Source organism: Paroedura picta, chromosome 16 (assembly GCF_049243985.1).
Source record: "Paroedura picta isolate Pp20150507F chromosome 16, Ppicta_v3.0, whole genome shotgun sequence".
NCBI lineage: Eukaryota > Metazoa > Chordata > Lepidosauria > Squamata > Gekkonidae > Paroedura > Paroedura picta.
In genome coordinates this window covers 14,243,392-14,264,225 of record NC_135384.1, presented here as the reverse complement: position 1 = coordinate 14,264,225, position 20,834 = coordinate 14,243,392, and the positions used below count along the sequence as shown (strand labels likewise).

Genomic DNA, 20,834 nt, shown 5'->3' with positions numbered 1-20,834 from the left:
ATATCTCTCAAACTCTTAGACATTAATTATATTACTTCACAATATTGATCTGGAAAGGTATAATAACATCATCATTGAACAAGTCCTTCTATGGCTTCATGTTAGAAATTACCATAATGGAAAAAAACACACATTTGGCCTGACAAGCATGGACAACTTTGAACTGAGAATTCTTATGTAGACATCCAACCAAACAGGCATGTTATTCGCAAGAGTTCTACAAGCACAGAATATTTCAAGTTGTTCACCTTCCATTCTGGATCAGGATTTCTGCTAGCAGATACGTGGCAAATGTTATAATAAGCCAATAATAATCAAACTGGTTTGATCATTGTAGGTTACCTTTCATCTCAGTATGTTCAATCATTCCATCATCCTCTGACACTTTGCTACGCTGCTTTGAAACTGAATGGAAAACTGGCATTATCCATAATTTTTTCCCAATTCCAGCATGAAATTACATCAGTAATCCCTTGGCAGTCATAACAAATTGCAGGACAGATCATGTATTTTACCTTTCTTCTAGTATGTTCAATCATTTTTAGATCTTTCTTTGACATTTTGCTCAGCTGCTTTAAAGCAAAATGGAACATCCCATCTTTTGGGGGAGGGGAAAATATGACTTAATTATCATTGGCATCACTGGCATTATCCATAAAGCTTCTCCTGTCCCAGCCAGAACTTGCATCAGGAATCCCTTGGCAGTCATAACAAATCTCAGTATATACATGAGACTAATGTTGAAATTCTTTGTCTTTATATCAAAAATAGAAACATGACATACCAGCTTCTAGGTTAACTAGCACCATTAATAATGGATCTGCATAATTAAACATATCTGCCTTTGAGTGATTTGATTGGCCCCATACCTTGAATCCATTAATGTTTGACATCATTCTCCCAAGGTAAATCAGAGTCCAAATTAGGTTGGTGTATGAACAGGCTCAAGAAATTAATTGATATAATGAATTTGGCCTGCTCATGGTTCTCACAGTCTTGTTGGTGGCAGTTCAGCTGGCAAAAGCTTTTCATATATTTTCCAGCTGCATGAATGGGTACATTTCCAGATCTACTTCCTCCACCCAACCTAAATGTTTATCAAAATTCAAAGCATGGTATGGGGAGGGTGAATGTGGAGGACATGTACAGACAAATCTGGGAGAGGTCCTCTGTGAAAGTAATGTCTCTAGCTTACACAGGACATGGTCTATATATTCCTGAACTTGCACCTGCCAAAATGACTGCCTATCAATGACAGTTGGTTATTTTTACAGGGACAGGTTTTGGAGTGCATAGAATTGATCCTCTCCAAGCTAGAAACACCAAGCTCAAATGGGATATCTGGAGTCAGCAAACTCTTCTTTAAGTGTCCTCCATGTTTGGTGCATTTATGGGGGCTAAGTTACTTCCCTTAGAGAAGGTTCCCCAAGGAAAGTGTGTTTTGGGCAAATCACACATGGTAGGCAACCAAGGTTTTCCAACTCCTTCAGCCCAATTGTTGTCAGACAGTGGGCAACTTTAAACATCTTAGCAATTAGTTTTGGGGCTTAGTGGCATATTGTCCTTGTCAAATCTGCCCATATATGAAAATGGCTATGAGAAGAATCAGGCATCAGTGAGTCTGTGTTAAACCTCCAGGGCCCAACCCTGACCCCACCTAATATTTTCATCCTTCAAATAAAGGAGCTTCTGCATCTTCCTTGTCAGGGTTTTGAGCTGTATTGAATAGCACACATTGACTATTTTTTATTGTCTGTTCACTACATTAGTGTTTGCAACCTTTTTGAAGTACCAGGAGACCCCCATAGTCAATGGGGCCTCACCTACATTCTCTTGATTCCCCTCTTCCTGTGTTTCCTCTGCTCATTTCTGTTCATTGGTCAACCTGGAAAACGGACCTGTCTTCTCCGACAAATGGTTTTTGCCATTGTCTTCTCTGTGGTCTTTTCCTGTGTACTGGCCAAAACTACCACTGTAATTCTGGCCTTCATGGCTACTAAACCAGGTTCAACAGTGAACACATGGATAGGGAAAAGACTGATACATTGTATCATCTTATCTTGTTTCTTTATTCAAGCTGGTATTTGTATTCTTTGGCTAGCTATGTTCTCTCAGTTCCCAGAACTGGATATGCATGGAGTGGATGGAGAAATCATAGTGGCATGTAATGAGGGCTCAGCTACCATGTTTGTCTTGGGCTTTCTGGGCTTCTTGGCAATTGTGAGTTTCATGGTGGCTTTCTCTGCCAGGATTGACAGTTTCAATGAAGCCAAGTGCATCACCTTCAGCATGCTGGTCTTCTGCAGCATGTGGCTGTCTTTCATTCCAACCTACTGGAGCTCTAAGGGGAAATACATGGTAGCTGTGGAGACCTTCAGTATCTTATTCTCCAGTGCTGGCTTACTTAGTTTTATATTTTCCCCTAAATGTTATATCATTTTTTTAAGGTCACAACTGAACAGCAGGAAATATTTAATAAGAAGATAAAATGAAATAAGATAGAGTTGTCTGTACATTCTACTGATATTGAATTGTCTTGGAGTACCCAGTGGGCTAAGGGCTGCAATTAAACCTTGGGGGGGGCACACTCTTAGAAGGAAGCTGTTATACTTAACAAGACTGAACATAGCTTCAATATGTTGAAAATGACACTGATCAATGCCTACTATTTCTGTTGCTTGAATTACATACAGACACCTACACAAAAATCATCGTGGGCACCTCAGGCTCCCTAACTAATGAAATTCCAGTAAGAAAAGGGGTAAAACAGGGATGTGTACTGGTCCCTCTGCTTCTCAACATTTACATCAAACGCTATTGAGTCAATAATTTTTGTCTCCCTCCATTGGTCAGTAAAAGTTTTCATCCTACTATAACTTGATGACATAGCCTTGATTTCCCTTACAAGAATTGGTCTGAAAAAGTTACTCAGTTACCTGGGTACTTACTGTAAGAAAGAGTCTTTTACCGTTAACTACATGAAAACAAAAGTAATGGTCTTCAGGAAAAGACCAAAAAAAAAAAAAAACCCTTTGGAGTATACAGAAGATTCCCATTAAACAGTGCCGAACATTCAAATACCTTGGAAGCACTTACAGTGAAAGTCAAAATTGGAACACCAATCTTGCAACTATAAAGGTTGACAAGCATGGGCAAATCTGCACTGAGAATTCTTATGTGTACTCCCAACCAGATAGGAACACTATTCAAAAGAGTTCCGCAAGCACTGAATGCTTCTAATTGTTGAACTTCTCCCAGTCTCCGGAGCATGGGAGTGGCCTCAGAAGCCTGTCAGAGGCAGCGCCAGCTAAGCAAAACCCAGCAGTGAGGTGTGCTTGCCATCGCCAGCCCCACAAATCTTCCAAGGCTGCTCCTTTTCCTTGGATGGTGAGAGAGGCCTTGAAAGACTGGTGGTGGTGGCCGAGCAATGAGCATACCTCAATGCTAGGCCTCACTTCTCTTGCACTACTGCTGCTGCCAGCCATTCACTGGCGTGCTCCCTAAGGCATGCTCCATTAGGACATAAAGTCCATCTACATTTCTATTGTAGGGAGCGCTCCAGTAGATGTTTCACATCAACAAAATATGATTCACAATAAATAAACTACTGAAACTTCATTCCTTTAAGAACGTGTAATAAAATTCAGTAATATTAGGGCTCCCTCACCCTGACCTACCTCACAGGGTGTCTGTTGTGGGGAGAGGAAAGAGAAGGTAAGCCACTTTGAGACTCCTTTGGGTAGAGAAAAGCAGCATATAAGAACCAACTGTTCTTCTTTGGTGGCCAAACAGTGGACATCTGTAAAAATACTAGCAATTGGCTTTTGGGGCTTAAGGTCATATGGTTCTTACCATATCTGCGTAAATATGAAAATAGCTATAAGAAGAAGCTGGTGGTCATCCCTGGCCCTAACCAACATTTTCATCCTTCAAATAAAGGAGTTTGTGCATCTTCTTTATCAGAGCTTTTGAGAGGCTTTGACCAGCATCTATCCCTTAATGGGTGAAGGAAGAAGGATTTGGGTTTTATTGTTAAGTAGCAGTGTAAGTTACCTTGAACTGTAAGGAAAGGTGTGATATGTGTTGATACAAAATCAATAATAAAAGGAAATGTTTTTAAAGTACATCCATCTCCATATTATGTGACTCCTCAGAAATAACTCTTTTCCAGCAAAGGTCTAACTTCTCTCAACACTTTGTATGTGATTCCATTTTTTTCTCATTAAGTGCAGCATGTTTTCCTGAGTTTCTGTATGATGTCAACTACAAAGAAATCATGGATTTCAGGTGTTCTAAACCATTTAATCACCTGCCGAATCAGACAATAACCTAACAGGGAGTAGACATTCTCCCTTATAATTATCTCAATTATTGCTTTCCTCTACTATGCAGTGGATTTCGAGGAGCTATTGGACCAAACGATGTTTGCTTCTGCAAGATGTCATAAAAATCCTACATTTTGGGTGGGGTCTTGGGATCAGCAGGTCTTTGTTGGTCTTTTGTGTAAAACATTTCCTTCATTTTTGGAATTGTTTCTTCATGATTTCTCTTAATGCATTTCTCTTAATAACTCTGCATCTAATTTCTTTTCCTTTCTTGTTAGTTTGTTACATCAATGTATGTTAATATTTAAAAATATGTAATTGAAAATACATATTAATTAATAGAATCACACAAATTCTTCTCACACATCCATCCATAGTGCCAATGCTTTTCTTTTCCAGCTTTCTTGCAAATTAATTTTTAAAAGCAAAAGATGATAGAAAATTCTCATTTATTCCCACAGAGTTATTGAGATCTATAGCTTCAAACATGATTTAACTTGTTATTAAACAAAGTTGACAGTGGGCTTGACAACCAATCCATTTTTTTCTGAAAGGAGAAAGTGAATTCATAGAGAAACTTCATTTTTAAGACATACTCATGAAAAAGCAATTGCAAAATCGGACTCATTGGTAACTATTAACAAGATATGGTGCTGAATCTGATTGTGGTCTTCTTATTTCTACTCCTTTGTCATTCTGTATGCAAGATGCAGGATATGAGATGCACAAGACCTGAAGATGCTTTCCCCATCCATCATAGATTTCAGCAGCATGGTGATTTTATCCTAGGTGGGATGATGTCTCATATCTTCATCTTGTACAAGACCCCTTCTTTTGACAAACGACCAACACAGAAGTTGATTAATGTATTCTCGTAAGGAATGACCTTTTTTGCTATAATGTGTTCTGACAACTGTAAGTACCAACAGGGGATGGCCAGCAAAGCAGCTGAAGGATAAATCTATGGAAGATATCACTTTCTTTTTTAATGTTCTGACAATAATTAGTGAAGAAGAAATTTTGTGTTCTGGAAGACACGGGTACTTGCCAATCTTGATGGTTATCTCAACCTTTCTAATATACTACTGGACATAATGTATTGCGCTGTTTTTCTTTACAAGCCAAGCTGAAACGTAAATTTCTATGAAACCCACGAAACAGGACTCCATGTTAGGATGTGTCTGTCATAGTTCACTCACCCTTTTTAATTCATTCAACCTTTCATTCCCATTCACCTTTACCTTACATCTCCTCCCAAAACACCTACAGACTTCAATTTTTGTACCTTTCATAAAATTACAAATATATCATGTTTTGAAAAATCCACTCCTGTGATTTTTCTGCTTAATTAAATATAATTTATTCAAGAACAAATCCAGTTTCTTTAAACTAAGCGTGAATAATGCATTTACAACATTATGTTGATGATATTATACTAACTTTATTGTTGAAGATGCATAGCTACAAGCCATAGCTACACAGAAACTATTTTTCCCCATGCCTAACATATAACAGATTAAAATAATTTATAAGAATTGGATGTGTTGGTAATGATACAAACTTAAATGATATGTTGAGTAATGTAATTAATATGATTAATTCCAGTCAGAAAGAAATTTGAAGCTTTCTGTGATGTGTTCTTAAAATGTGCCAATACTGATTGATACTGGCTTGTATAAAGCCAGTTTTTCCACTGTTGCAAAATGGAGGAGGGATAACCATTTAGGCACCAAAAAGGCTATGGTGAGGATTCCGAGACCTGCATGAATAGAAACACAGTGTGATGGGCTTCAAGAAAGAAAGAGGGGAATTGTGCAGGATTTAGCCAAAAGACGTATGCCAAGCTAAAACCATTGCTCTGCAGCTGCAAGTGAATCCAGTTTTCCTTCAAGTTTAACACTATATGGCAGCTGATGGCCCCTTTACAAATCTCAGTCAGACCTCAAAAGCACCAAGAGTGACGTGTATATATTGGCCTGTGTTAATTTGTCATATGCACAAGGAATAGGTGTTTGTATGAAAGTGAATGCTAACATAGATATAAATAAGGGCTAGTTTCTCTATGACCATTTACGCACTGGCTTCATGCCAGGTTGCAGGCTGGAGTTTTAGTCGTGGCAGGTAACCCTACCTATTCCTGCACCCACAAGAGGGAGCATTTGGCCTGGTGCACCTCATCCATCCCCAATTTTTGCTCCTGCACGGGAGCTGGGGCAGTGAAGTTCCCAGTGCATAAACGGTCAATGAAAGACATGTAGCACTTGCTGTGGTCCCTCCACCTTCCAGGGGTTCCATGAATCAAGGCCATAGTCCCTCTGTTCCCCCTTTTCTTATTTTCAAACCACTCAGAGTGATAATCCTTTCCATTGTGGGGTCCTCTATCCCTAGTTTGTTGGCTCCTGCTGCAATTTGGTGTAGAGGTTTGGTGTAGTGGTTAGGAGTGTGGACTTCTAATCTGGCATGCTGGGTTCGATTCTACACTCCCCCACATGCAGCCAGCTGGGTGACCTTGGGCTCGCCATGGCACTGAGAAAACTGTTCTGACAGAAAACTGTTCTCTCAGCCTCATCTCCCTCACAGCGTGTCTGTTGTGGGGAGAGGATAAGGAAGGTGACTGTAAGCCACTTTGAGCCTCCTTCGAGTAGAGAAAAGCAGCATATAAGAACCAACCCTTCTTCTTCTTCTTCTTCTTCTTCTTCTTCTTCTTCTTCTTCTTCTTCTTCTTCTTCTTCTTCTTCTTCTTCTTCTTCTTCTTCTTCTTCTTCTTCTTCATTGTACTAGGACTCCACAAATCCTAAATCTGGCTCTGGTGCTATGGGCCCCACAAATCCTTAAACCAATCCTGGTATAAGTGGCTAACTTCCCCCCCTTCCCCAATCCACCATATACAATATACAAGAGTTAAAGTATAAACTGAGGAAGTATAGGGAAATGATGAATTTAAATTGTCTTTCCCCCAAATCAAGTCACAAACAACTTGGTCTAAAAACAATCATGATGGAACATTTGCAAACACCATTTTCTCAACTGTGCCAACCAAAATCCACAATGGCAAGTTAGTTTTTATTTGTTTGTTGCATTTGCTGCTGCTTCCATCTGGAAATACAGCAAGCCAGACAAGAGGATGTTACTTATGATCGCTCTCGATACTGTGAAATGCTTTGTATCTATATTTTCGTACCGGCGAACATAAAAAAGCCTTGCACAAAAGCAAAAAATGGTCAAGATAAAAGAAATAACCTGGCTTTGAGGTGAAATATATTCAGGTTATATTTTGTTGTTAGAATAAATAGCACCAGAGCCTTTACACTGTGTTGCTAAATTATGTCATATTGTTATCGCAGATCAATTCCAAAACACTATCAGTATGTCTTGGCTTTGGCATTTGCGGTAAATGAGATCAACGAGAATCCCAAGCTCTTACCAAACATCACTTTGGGTTTTCATGTCCTCACTGGTTACGATATTGCAAAGGTTGAATATAAAGCTGCTCTGAGCCTCTTGTCCCTGCCGTTCCTTCCCAATTTCGAGTGTGGTAGTCAAAATCATCTCATATCTGTCATTGGAGGGGTTCACACTGAAACATCCGTCAACATGGCGACTGTATTACGGGCATACAAAACTCCACAGGTAAGCAATATACAAGGGAGGCTTTGGTGATTTCACACATTTGGCTGAAAAAACAATCATTCCGTTGTAACCCTATATATTTTCTTTCAGCTTACTTTTGGCACGTTTTCTCTAGAGCAGAGCGACAGAATGCAATTCCCTTCTGTTTATCAGATGGTGCCAAATGAAGCTTATGAGTTCATGGGAGCTGTCCGCTTACTTCAACATTTCAGGTGGACCTGGATTGGACTCATGACTGCGGATGATCACATTGGGGACGGGTTTTTGCAGGCAGCAATTCCTTTGCTTTCACAATATGGAATCTGTTATTCTTTCATATTCAAAATAGGGAAAAGGGTATATGAGGAAGAAATATTTGAGATGTTATTCAGAATACAGGAACAGTCTCCTGTCCTTTTCGAGAGCAAAGCCAATGTATATTTTGCATATGGAAAGCCTGAAACCCTGCACATGTTGAGGTTGTTTATTTTTGCAGTCGTAAATTTTTCATTGCAGCCTTTGGGTAAAGTGTGGTTTCTTACATCTCAGTGGAATTTTGACTCACTGTCATATAATCTAGGCTTAGATATACAGACTTTCCATGGTGCCTTGTCCTTCACCCTGCACTCTCATCAGCCACCTGGTTTTCAGAAATTCCTTCAGGATGTAAGACCATCTTGGGCCAAAGGAGATTATTTTATCCAAGAATTTTGGGAAAAGGCGTTCAACTGTTCATTGAAATTTTCTGAGCAGCAAGAGGTGTTAGCGTTGCTGTGAAAGCGGAAGCCGTTGTAGTGGTGTGTCACCTCGATGTGACACAAGAACACAAACAACACAGGTTGTAGGTTCCTTAGCAGTTATTTTATGTACAGAATATTTACAAGTTATCCAGCAGAGTGCTGCGCGCACAATGGCATTTCAGAGAGAGAGGGAAGAACAGCTTTCCCATCATTCCTTATATACACAACCTATGTACATGCAACCTTCTCTAATGTTGCATCAGCTTTCTATCCAGCCAATAGAAGCATTTGTGCTGTGTCATTCCTGTGCACCTGACACTTCTCACATGATCAGTACCTGTCAGTTAGATCAGTTTGATCACCTTCACGCTGTTAGCTGTCACTTGGTACATTATACCAACACCCCTCCTCAGATAACAGAGTGAAGTCCTAACATGCTACTAAACAGTTCATGTTTGTTTATACATACAGGCTTTGTGAACACATCAGATACATTCTCGTCAGTTCTACAATTTCGTATCTGGATGAAACCACTATTTACAGATTGTCTAACAGTTTGATAGCGTATCACTATGTGCTTGCTACGTCCTTTCAAAACTTTATTGTGTGCTATTTCCTGTACAGCTGTGTTGTCACAGAATACTGATATTGGTTTAGCAAACTCAATATGCAGATCCTTAAACAGTTGTGAAATCCACTCTAATTCCAATATACATTGGCTTAGCGCTGAATACTCTGCTTCAGCGGAACTCGTAGCTATAAGTGATTGTTTTTGTGTCTTCCACACTATCAAGGCACCATAACAATATATCACATAACCTGTAGTAGACTTTCCTGTCCCTAGATCATCGCCCCAGCTTGCATCAGAATAGGCATTTACACTTGTATCTTTAGAGATATTTAGCTTAAGTTTCATGTTTTTCGTTCTCTTTAAATATCTCAAAATGTGCTTATTTTAGCCACTGGAAACGCCTTGGCCTTTACTTCCTTACACACCTGGCAATCCAAATAATTTGTACACTCCGAGATGTCACCAACCCCAAGAATATCTAAGGTTTTTTTCAATGCTGAGTACCCTATATGCCCAGCCCTTCGGTGCAATAAATGTATACAATTATTGTGAATGGGAGTGTTATCAACAACCTGTGCACTTTCTGAAGTCTCCTTTAACAGATACACACCACCAGACAAACTCCCCTGCACCAACTCCTTTCCTTCTTTCCAAATTGAACACCCCTTATTAGTGAATATGACATTAAACATTTCACTTGTTAAGACAGACACACTTAGGAGATTGGAACGAAGTGAGGGAACACACATTACATTCTTAAAAGTACAATTAAGTTGTGGGAGATATAGTGAACCCATACAGACAACTTCTCTTGTTTGTCCATCAGCCAGCCGCACTTCCTTTAGCTGAGATGTATGAATGTCTGTGAGCAGCCTCTGGTCATTGCAGAAGATTCCTGTAGCTCCGCTGTCGATTACCCAGTCCCCTCCTGAGGGTAATGCTGTGTTCACGAGCTTGATGGTAGCAGTACCCATTATCCTCTGGGCACTATTTGTAACATCCTTCACCGATTGGGAATTAGTTTTTGAACAGAAACGAGCAATGTGTCCCGTTGACTGACAAATCCAGCACCTTCTCACTCTCCCAGACACCTTCTCCTGCTTTTGAAAGTTGCTTGCTTGTTTGACCTTCGGTTTACAATAGACAGAAGCCACCTGGGAGCTGGAATACTCCTTTCCTTTGGCCATATGCCCAGACACAGATAAGACTCCCTTGGCAACTTGCCTGGACTCAAAATCTTGTAGTCGCCCAGTGACTTGGCTCCATTCCAAATCACGTGCTTCATAGCCCTCCAGGCTGGAAACGACTGGTTCAAACTCAGGTAACAGAGATGAAAGCAGAATGAAAATGCGATCCAATTTCGAGGTAGCTTTTCCTCTAAGCTCCAAATTACGAAAGCACTCACCCAGAGCATCAATATGTGACCTCACAGACTGACCTGGCAGCATCTGAGTTCTATACAACTTCCTTGATAGAGATATCAGCGTACCGGCCGAGTCCTGGAGATAAACTTTGCTCAGAGCAGTCCATGCCTCGCTTGCAGATTCAGCATTGTAGATATGCAGCAATTGTTGATTATCCACAGCTAACACAATTGTAGCAAGAGCCCTCTTATCAGCCACCTCTTCCTGTGAACTCGGTTTGGGAGGGGGATTATCCACATACCTCCAGAGCCCTTCTCTGGTTAGATAATGCTTCATCCGCAGCGCCCACACATTGTAGTTTTCCGAGTTGAGCTTCTCCACGGGGATAGCAGCTGTGCTCATCATCACAGCTGGAGAACTCACCAACACGCCTCTCTTCCCGCCTGCCTCCGTACCTTCCATACCGGCAGACAACTGCTCCTCCTCAGCAGACATCCAAGCACTCAGGATAACACCACTGCCACAAACTCACCACTGCAACCTCTGGAACCTCTGGAACCACTGGAACCACTGGAACCACTGGGCCCATAACCCTGTTAGCGTTGCTGTGAAAGCGGAAGCCGTTGTAGTGGTGTGTCACCTCGATGTGACACAAGAACACAAACAACACAGGTTGTAGGTTCCTTAGCAGTTATTTTATGTACAGAATATTTACAAGTTATCCAGCAGAGTGCTGCGCGCACAATGGCATTTCAGAGAGAGAGGGAAGAACAGCTTTCCCATCATTCCTTATATACACAACCTATGTACATGCAACCTTCTCTAATGTTGCATCAGCTTTCTATCCAGCCAATAGAAGCATTTGTGCTGTGTCATTCCTGTGCACCTGACACTTCTCACATGATCAGTACCTGTCAGTTAGATCAGTTTGATCACCTTCACGCTGTTAGCTGTCACTTGGTACATTATACCAACAAGAGGAACATGCAGGGCACTGCACGGGGGAGGAGAAACTGGAGAGTATCCCTGGGATTTTCTTTGAAATGAACATGATTGATCACAGCTATAATGTCTATAATGCTGCCTATGCTGTGGCCCATGCTTTGCATGCCATGTATCTGTCTGGATCCAAAGACAAAGAAGGAGAGAGGCATGAAATTCATAATATGCAGCCATGGCAGGTAATGACATCTCTAGGCTCTCTCTCTCTCCCTTCCTAAAACGTAGGGAAACCATCATCCATACAATGAAACCATAAATAGAGTTACACTGTTGGGGAAAAAAATCTGTGATACCAGTGGTATGTGAAAATATTAACACCAAATACATAGCAGCACTAATTAAAATTATATAACAGGTGAAACATTCATCTACAATATGCATGCAGCAAGCCTGCAATACTTCCACTACATTACACTCATCTATCTGCCTTCTAAATATGTTTGGATGAAGAGTATCATTGTGCTATAATATTGGGGTTTTGCTATCATTCTGAACAATTACAATTCAAGAGGAGGGAAATGTCACAGCTTAATCGGAAAAATGCTGGTGTAATGTTTAGGAATAGGCTGCCTAAGGAGGTGGTGAGCTCCCCCTCACTGGAAGTCTTCAAGCAAAGGTTGGATACACACTTTTCTTGGATGCTTAGTGCTAATCCTGCGTTGAGCAGGGGGGTTGGACTAGATGGCCTTCCAACTCTATGATTCTATGATTCTAGGAACAAGAATGATCCTCATCAAAATATATCAAGGGACTGCAATGTTTACTGCAACTATTCCAATTGTTGCCATTTATTTATTCATTTCTCTTATAACCCAGCTCCATCACTTCCTGCGGAGCATCTCATTCAACAACACAGCCGGAGAAATTGTACATTTTGATGAAAATGGAGCATTAGTTACAAGTTTTGATGTCACGAACTGGGTTACTTTTTCAAATGGCTCTTTTGTGAGAGTAAAAGTGGGAAGGTTGGACCCTCAGGCGCCTCAAGGCCTAGAATTAACCCTTAATGATGATCGTATTGTGTGGCACCGAAGCTTTAACCAGGTAACAGGTTAGACCATACGATTCTATAGAATAAGAGACAGTCCAATCTGAGACATTACAAAAAGGTCTGATAGAGAATCCCTGAACGAAATAAATTGAGTAAATTGCATTGCAGGTAGGGGTTGAACACAGGTCTCTCTTATTGTAGTCCACTATTGATAAATAGAGATAGGTACCAGAAGTAACCTCTTAGATTTAAAATTCATGAACAGAGGGGGAAATGCTCTTAATGCATGAAGGTAAGGTTTATGTTTCTTTAGATGGACCTCTAGTATGATCCAGTGAGGCTGAAATTATTTTCTTAAGCTTACTATTGATGCAGGTCAGTCATAAAAGACAACTCACGTCATCTCTGTGTATCATCGGGCTTCACAGTGACCGTTTATGCACTGGGAACTTCAATGCCCCAGCTCCCATGCAGGAATACAAATCAGGGGGCAGATGAGGCACACCGGGACAAATGCTGCCCCGTGTGGGTGCAGGAAGATGTGGGGCAACCTGCAGCCTGGCATGAAACCTCCAACAGTCAATGGGGTGCAATGAACTTTTCTGTTTATGGACAGGTGTTGCCCCTTTCTTTGTGTAATGACCACTGTAAGGCTGGCTACAACAAGCAAAAGAAAGAAGGAAAGAAATTTTGCTGCTATGGTTGTGCTCCATGTCCAGAAGGAATGGTATCTGACCAGCAAGGTAGGTAATGGAACACACACATAAAAATGTATTGTATTCTTTCTTTCATCATATGCAACATAGCTTTGATGGTCTGTCCCCAGCTGGGCTGGAAAAGCAGGCCATCTCCTAGGTTGGCTGGGAGACCCTGGGCTGGTCTTGGCATGTCAGCCTTGGAGCTGACTGAGTTCCCAACTCTGTTGTTATCAGTCCTCACTAGAGGCCAACAGCAAAGGGAAGGAATGTGTACAAAGCAATATCTTTGAGACAAAGTCACAGCAGATAGAAGGCAGGTTGGAACATGGTCTGAAGGCCAGGAAGGATCTGGCAAGGCAGTGTGGAAATATGGCAGTCCAAGGGTCAAGGCAGGTGGCAATCATTCAAGGTCATGGCCAATCTGAATCAGGAACAGTCAGATGATCAGGCTGGGCAGGCATCCGCATGCATGGATAAGGCAGCAGTCTCACTCACTGCACCCAGACTGTTTCCGCACTAGCAATATTGTTCGGATTTGCATTTTTAAAGGGTTGCTTTTTTGTCCATTTCCACACTAACATTTGCTGCTTCTGTTGCAGTGCTGAATTCCCCCCTCACTTGCTCCACAGTAAAGGAATCCCCAGAAAAACAGTTTTCATCTTTTCAAGCAGGGTATAACGAGGTCTAACTTCGGACTGACCAATGCAGAAATGTGCAAAATTGGGGTTTTCCCTGTGCCCACCAATTTGAATCATTTGGGAATGCCCCTTCCCTCAATGCCATTCTCCCTCCCCCTCCATCCCTCCATTCCCCCTTCCCTCTATTCCAAACAGTCTGACTTTTTCTTTTGAAAGAGGTGATCATGTTACAACTATGTTCCTAAGTTTTTTAAAAAGCAGTCCTGGAGGCTTACATAGCAGTATAATACTGTTTTAATGTTATAATCCAGGTTTTATTAAAAAAATTACATTCAAGGCACTTTAGAGGGAATGCAAGCAAAGGTGCAGAATGGTGGGATTAAAAGGTGCAATGAAAACAAAGGTGCAAGTATGCACTGTTTTGCATAAAATCCCCACATTTTTTGAAAATGGGAAGGGAGCAAAATATGATGGGAGGCTGCCTCCGTCAGACTCAGTGTTCAAAACCTGTCACAAATTTTGGCCTCGGAAATAAGGAGAAGAAAGCCCAAATGCAGAAAGACTAGAGTCCACTCACAGCATCCAAAGGAAATCCAAAGCAAGTCTAAAACAAGGTAAATCTCACAATGTGGAAATGGTCCCAGACTGAGCACTCAGAGCCTTAGCCTCAAATAGGCATCTCCAAAGAATAAGGACAAAACCTGCAAGGACTAATGCAGTGAATCTAGTTCTTTCAGTCCTCATCCTGTGCATCCTCTAACCTTTGAAGGTAACTAGCAACCAGCCAGATATGAAATGAAGTGATGAAGTCATTTCAAGAATAAAACTCACCTGGAAAATTCCATTGTTGTTGCTGTTAGGTGCAAAGTCGATTCCGACCCATCACGACCCCATGGACAATGATCCTCCAGGCCTTCCTGTCCTCTACCATTCCCCGGAGTCCATTTAGGTTTGCACCTACTGCTTCAGTGACTCCATCCAGCCACCTCATTCTCTGTCATCCCCTTCTTCTTTTGCCCTCGATCGCTCCCAGCATTAGGCTCTTCTCCAGGGAGTCCTTCCTTCTCATGAGGTGGCCATGAAAATTCCATAGAGTTCCTGAAAAGGATGGAAGTAGTTTGCATCCAAAAGACACTATATTCAAGTATTTACCAAATTTTCCTTTTTTTAGATATGGGTTCCTGTGTTAACTGTCCAGAAGAACTGCATCCCAACAAGGATCAAAACAAGTGTATCCCCAAGATTCTAAGCTACCTGTCCCACAAAGAACCTTTAGGGGTTGTCTTAGCTCTTCTGGCCATTACTTTCTTTCTACTTACTGTTTTCATTCTTAAAATATTTGTGCAATTCCAGGACACTCCAATAGTCAAAGCCAACAACCGGGCCCTCACCTACATTCTCCTCATCTCCCTCCAGCTTTGCTTCCTTTGCTCTTTGCTCTTCATTGGACAACCTGGGGAGATTATCTGTCTTCTCCGACAAACTTCTTTTGGCATTGTCTTCTCTGTAGCCATTTCTAGCATGTTAGCCAAAACCATCACTGTGGTTCTGGCCTTTATGGCTACCAAACCAGGATCCAGAATGAAGAAATGGGTAGGGAAAAGAACAGCAAATGCAGTTATATTTTCCTGTACTTTTATTCAGGCTTGTATTTGTAGTATTTGGTTAAGCACTTCACCTCCATTCCCAGACACAGATATGCATTCCTTGAAAGGGAAAATCATCCTGAAATGTAACGAGGGATCCACTGCCATGTTTTACTGTGTCCTGGGCTACATGGGCTTCCTGGCCATCGTCAGTTTCACTGTGGCTTTTTTTGCCAGAAAATTGCCTGACAGTTTCAATGAAGCCAAATTTATCACCTTCAGCATGTTTCTCTTTTGCAGTGTTTGGTTGTCATTTGTGCCAACTTACTTGAGCACCAAAGGGAAATCCATGGTGGCTGTGGAGATCTTCTCCATTTTAGCCTCTGGTGCTGGCTTACTGGGGTGCATTTTTTTCCCCAAATGCTATATCATTATTCTGAAGCCCGAGATGAACAGTAGGGATCAGTTAGTAAAGAGAAGAAATGATTTGTTGTAGATTTATCTTATACTCTTAGGCATTTATTGTATTACCTTGATATGTTGATCTGGAAGGGTATAATTATGCCATAGACTTATTCAGTCTAAGACTCCATGTTAGAAATTACCATCTTGCCATGGAGGGGTACATCTGCAATGAAAAGTTTTATGTGTACATCCAACCCAATAGACATGCTAGTCACAAGAGTTCTACAAGGCCACAATGCTTGCTATTGTTGATAGTTAACACATGAACCAGATTTATGCCAAAGGAATGGTGCACGTGTGATTGGAATGATGGACTGTACTTCATCAAAACTAAACAAATAAATCTGTATTTATTCTTGGTATGTTTAATCATTCCTTAGAGTGTCCTTTGTTACATTGGTAATCTGCTTTGAAAAAAACCCTGAACATCCCATCATTTTCTTCATGGTATTATTTGATTATTTTTTATGTCACTCTCATTATCCATAAAGTTTTTTCAGTGCTAGCCTGAGCTTACATCACTCACCATATAAACAATGTGTTTTTATTTGGTATACCAATACCAGTATTTGTAGGTATTTTCTAAGCCAAACATAGATTTTCTGGAGTTTTTTGTCTAACATTACAGCTGACCCAAAGAAATCCCCCTTTCTTTTCTTTTCTTTTCTTTTCTTTTCTTTTCTTTTCTTTTCTTTTCTTTTCTTTTCTTTTCTTTTCTTTTCTTTTCTTTTCTTTTCTTTTCTTTTCTTTTCTTCAGACATATTCAGTGATACCAATTAGATATCAATTCTGCTGACCTCTTCCAAGTAGGGTATGGGGCCTGCTGGAGTTTGGGTTTAAGACTAGCAGCTTCATGGGTCCACCTATCCATTGTTAGGTTAAATGATTGCTACCCCTTTAACTCCTGTGTTTCACTTCCCCTATGCTTTCAGATGGAGGGAAATGAAACAAAGTATTTAAATGGCTGCTGGCCATTTAAGCCTAATAGCTGATTGCCAGACCTATCAAGTTGCTAGGTATAAATGATCTGCAGCCATTTCAGCAATCAAATTTACTTCCCCTCCAAGATGAAAAGAAGCAAAATGGATTGCTAAAATGGCTTAGGGGTATGCTGTAAGCCACAAAACTTCCCAGATTTGAGAGAATTCTAACTCTGACAACTAAAAAGATCCCTTTCCCTTTAAATGCCTTGCATTTATAGAGTTGAATAATATGGCTTTCCCTTTTATTTTCAAAATTGAATAACATACAGGTATTGATATTCAGAAATAGCAGGGAATACTAATATTTTGGGGATTCAATATACCCAAACCTGAAAGATATCAGATTCTTTGCACACTCCTAGTATATGCTTGAGACTAAAGAGAGTTAATTAGGGTTGGTGCTGATCTGCAGCATTACTAATATTCACAGTCTCTATATCAGAAATCAAAACATTACACAGCAGTTGCTAGGTTAGCTACTGTTAATGACTTGCAGGAGGCCATTTTGGGCTCAAGGAAGACATGCACACATTTCCGTTTGCTTAAACAAGGCCACAGCTTTATTACTACTCCACTTACAGTCAGAAGACCACAAGAACCCAAACCCCAGCAGCACCCTGGAGCCCATCCAGATCCCCGCTGTGAACAAAGGTCTCCTTACTGCTGGGCTCAGGGGTGCCTATATAAGGTGCCACATGGAGGAAGCCCACTCTCTCCACCAGCTTCACTTCGGGACAGCCTTGCTGTCCAGGAACAAATGGCTTGATGGGTCGAGCCAGGAGGGCCCAAAGTCAGCTCTGAGCAGACTCAATGGTTCTCCTAGATCCTAATCATATAATCTAGGAACCACACCACACTGATTATAATGATGTGCTGGTTTTTATTACTCGACTTTTTACTATCCAAAGGTCTCTCTAAGTGGATTACAATTGCCCACCCTTCTCCCTGTGACAGACATCTTGTGAGGTAGGTGAGACTGTGTGAGCACTGAGAGAGCTTGGCCCAATGATACCCAGCTGGTTGCATGTCGAGGAGGTATGGGGAATAAAACCTTTAAATTAGAGGAATATTTATTACAGCTGAGGTAGATTGTTGCCCCTTTTGCTTGATATAGAAAGGAACATGGTCCATCTCCCCTAACTGTTTCAAGGTGCTTTGCAGTGCCATGGGGCAGACTGGGGCATTTTTTCATTTTTTGCTGATAGGAGTGATTGCGTTCTCATGCAAGCAAACAAACAAACCACCCCCTGCCCTCATGTGGCGGAAGCTTTCTGCTGCAGCTGCATCCCCTGTGTGGACACATTGCAGCAGTGACCCAGTGAACCACTGAAATGGATCACCTGTAGGGACGCAAAAATGGCCAAGCATGCTGCTCTGCTGCAATGCACCAGTGATACATGATGCGGCGCCACTGGTGCACAATCGTCTTGTGTGATCTGAAGAAGTGTGCTTTGGGGAAAATATATTTCTCCCCACCCCCATATGCAAAAATGGTTGCACATTTAACTTATCAATCAAACAAATTCATTTTGCCAAATGAGAAGGTTTTAAGATGTTCGTTGCCCTTTTTAAAAATTGCAGTCATTTGGGAGATGCAATGAATATTCGGGGGTCATCCATCTCCCTAAGGCAGGCTTTCTCAACCAGGGTTTTGTGAAACCCTGAGCTTTCTTGACAGGCCTGGAAGGATTTATCAGGTGATATGACCATATATGGTCAAGTCCACCCTCTCCCCAGTTGTCCAGTGATATGCCTGGAGGAGTTGGAAGGGGAAGGGCCCCAGCTATGCTTCCCAATCATATTTTGGTATGATCATGTCACTTCTGGGGTTTCCTGAAGAATGTTTCGGGAGGGGGGGGGTTCTCAATGGTAAACAAGTTGAAAAAGGCTGTCCTAATGGTTTGGCAGGGAAATGAATTAACAGAATGGAAGTTACATTGTCCTTAACTGATTTTTTTTGTCACAGATTTCATATTTATAGGGCATAGGATTTGAACAGTGTGATGGAACACCAATGGTCCACTGTCAATCAAGGCAGTGGCTTAGCAGGACACAAATACACCAGCAAAAGAAAAAGTAAAGAAAAAGTCTGAGGACTTAAGATGTTACATCAGCTGTAACATGTTATTTTTTCCCCCTTCTAAACTTTGTTCTTGCAGTTCAGTGTCAACTCTCAGAAGGGACATCTCCCAGCACAAATCAAGACTGCAATTATCTCTAATTGACACAGTTCTGGCAAGGGTAATTACAACAAGGCCCCAGGTGTCCACATTAATTTGGGGAGCCAAGGTAACAGTGGATTAGCAGGCTGGATGATGTTACAAACAGGTAGCGTTTCTTGGACGCATCTGCTGCCCACCACAGATTCTACGTTAATAATATCAACATGAAAATTTCACAGCTGTTGACAGCTGGCAGACACAAAAACCATGTATTGCAGCACTGGGCCATGAAAACAAATGAGATTTATTTCTTAATTCAAAGTTTCACATTATCACCTGCTGTTTTTTTAGACCTTGAGACGAGAATACTGAGTGTTTTCAGAATGTTTTAAACTTGTCAACCTTGATGGGAAAAGCAGAAGAGAAGCAGCTATTTCTTTTTGACTTTAATTTTATTTCATTTGACATTTATCATCTGCTCTTCCCTGAAGGCTCATCTCTGGGGACTTTGCATGAACACCCTGATGGCTTGTTGGTTGGAATGAGCACTTGCAAATCAATCAGAGCAGAAAATGCTCTTGAGTTTCAGCTTCAAAATTTTAAAAAAGCACCTCAGATGCCAGCTGAAAGTTGGCAAACTTTGAGATATGACTCCTGCACACCTGTTACAACTGAGACATGAACTCTACTGTATCTTAGGAAAGATATCCATCTCCTCTCCATTTACAGCAGACTAATAATAAAGTTGGCCTATGTGATAAAGTGTATTTCCGGTTTTCTCTTTTCCCCCACACTTCCACCATGTACATAGGGCCATCCCATTTAATTGTTAAAACAATCTAACACCATTAGGGAACCTCTGAACTAATCTTTCATGCTCCAAGGAGCCCAGGACGTGATGCCAGCTGACCAGTTGACACACTTCTACACCCACAGAAGTGACATCACCACCTGCAATGATAGTTTTGAGGAGGATGGGAATGGTCCACAGTCACCCAGCAGGACATAGTTTAACATCACCTTCCCTTCCTTCTCCTAATGTCAGTGTATGTATGCAGTTACTTAAATTACTAATTTAAATTTAAATAAAAAATATTCTTATTAACTATTAATCTTCTTTAACTGAGTTCCTGTGGTTGAAGTTTGGTATATAAAGGTGGATTCCTCTGTAACCAGCCTCTCACTCCTGTCACTTTAAACATCAATTCCTCATCATGACTTCTGTCAGGGCACTAGGACATCCTGAGGGTCGGCAAATCAGTTGTCACACTGGGACATTTCACAGACAGTTCTACAAGAAAGGAGCCTAGTGCTTATTCCAGAGAAACCAACTCTAGTCTGGGCCAAGATGGACCAGCATAACAAGGGCCATCAAGTGGTATTATGGACTGCTGGGTATCTCCAGTTATGCCCAGTGACAGCTTTGTTAGTAATAATAATAATAATAATAATAATAATAATAATAATAATAATAATAATAATAATAATAATAATAATAATAATAATAATAATAATAAGAGTTGTTTCTTATATGCTGCTTTTCCCTACCCGAAGGAGGCTCAAAGCGACTTACAGTTGCCTTCCCATTCCTCTCCCAGGAGTCAATATTTCCCAGGCTACCTTTTCCAGCAATACATGGTGAGTCTGGGCCAAGACTCACCATGACCACTGGTTGATGCTGCAGAGGGCTGGCTGGAGGC

General features: G+C 41.1%; 1 protein-coding gene across 1 annotated transcript; it reads left to right on the top strand.

The window, feature by feature from the left end:
* Nucleotides 1–11,658: 11,658 nt before the first annotated feature.
* Nucleotides 11,659–16,184, top strand: LOC143825405 (vomeronasal type-2 receptor 26-like). Its single transcript, XM_077313435.1, has 4 exons — nucleotides 11,659–11,790; nucleotides 12,428–12,655; nucleotides 13,219–13,345; nucleotides 15,110–16,184. Exons 1-4 carry the CDS (start codon nucleotides 11,659–11,661, stop codon nucleotides 16,018–16,020), a joined length of 1,398 nt encoding a protein of 465 aa, XP_077169550.1. The 3' UTR covers nucleotides 16,021–16,184.
* Nucleotides 16,185–20,834: the final 4,650 nt, after the last annotated feature.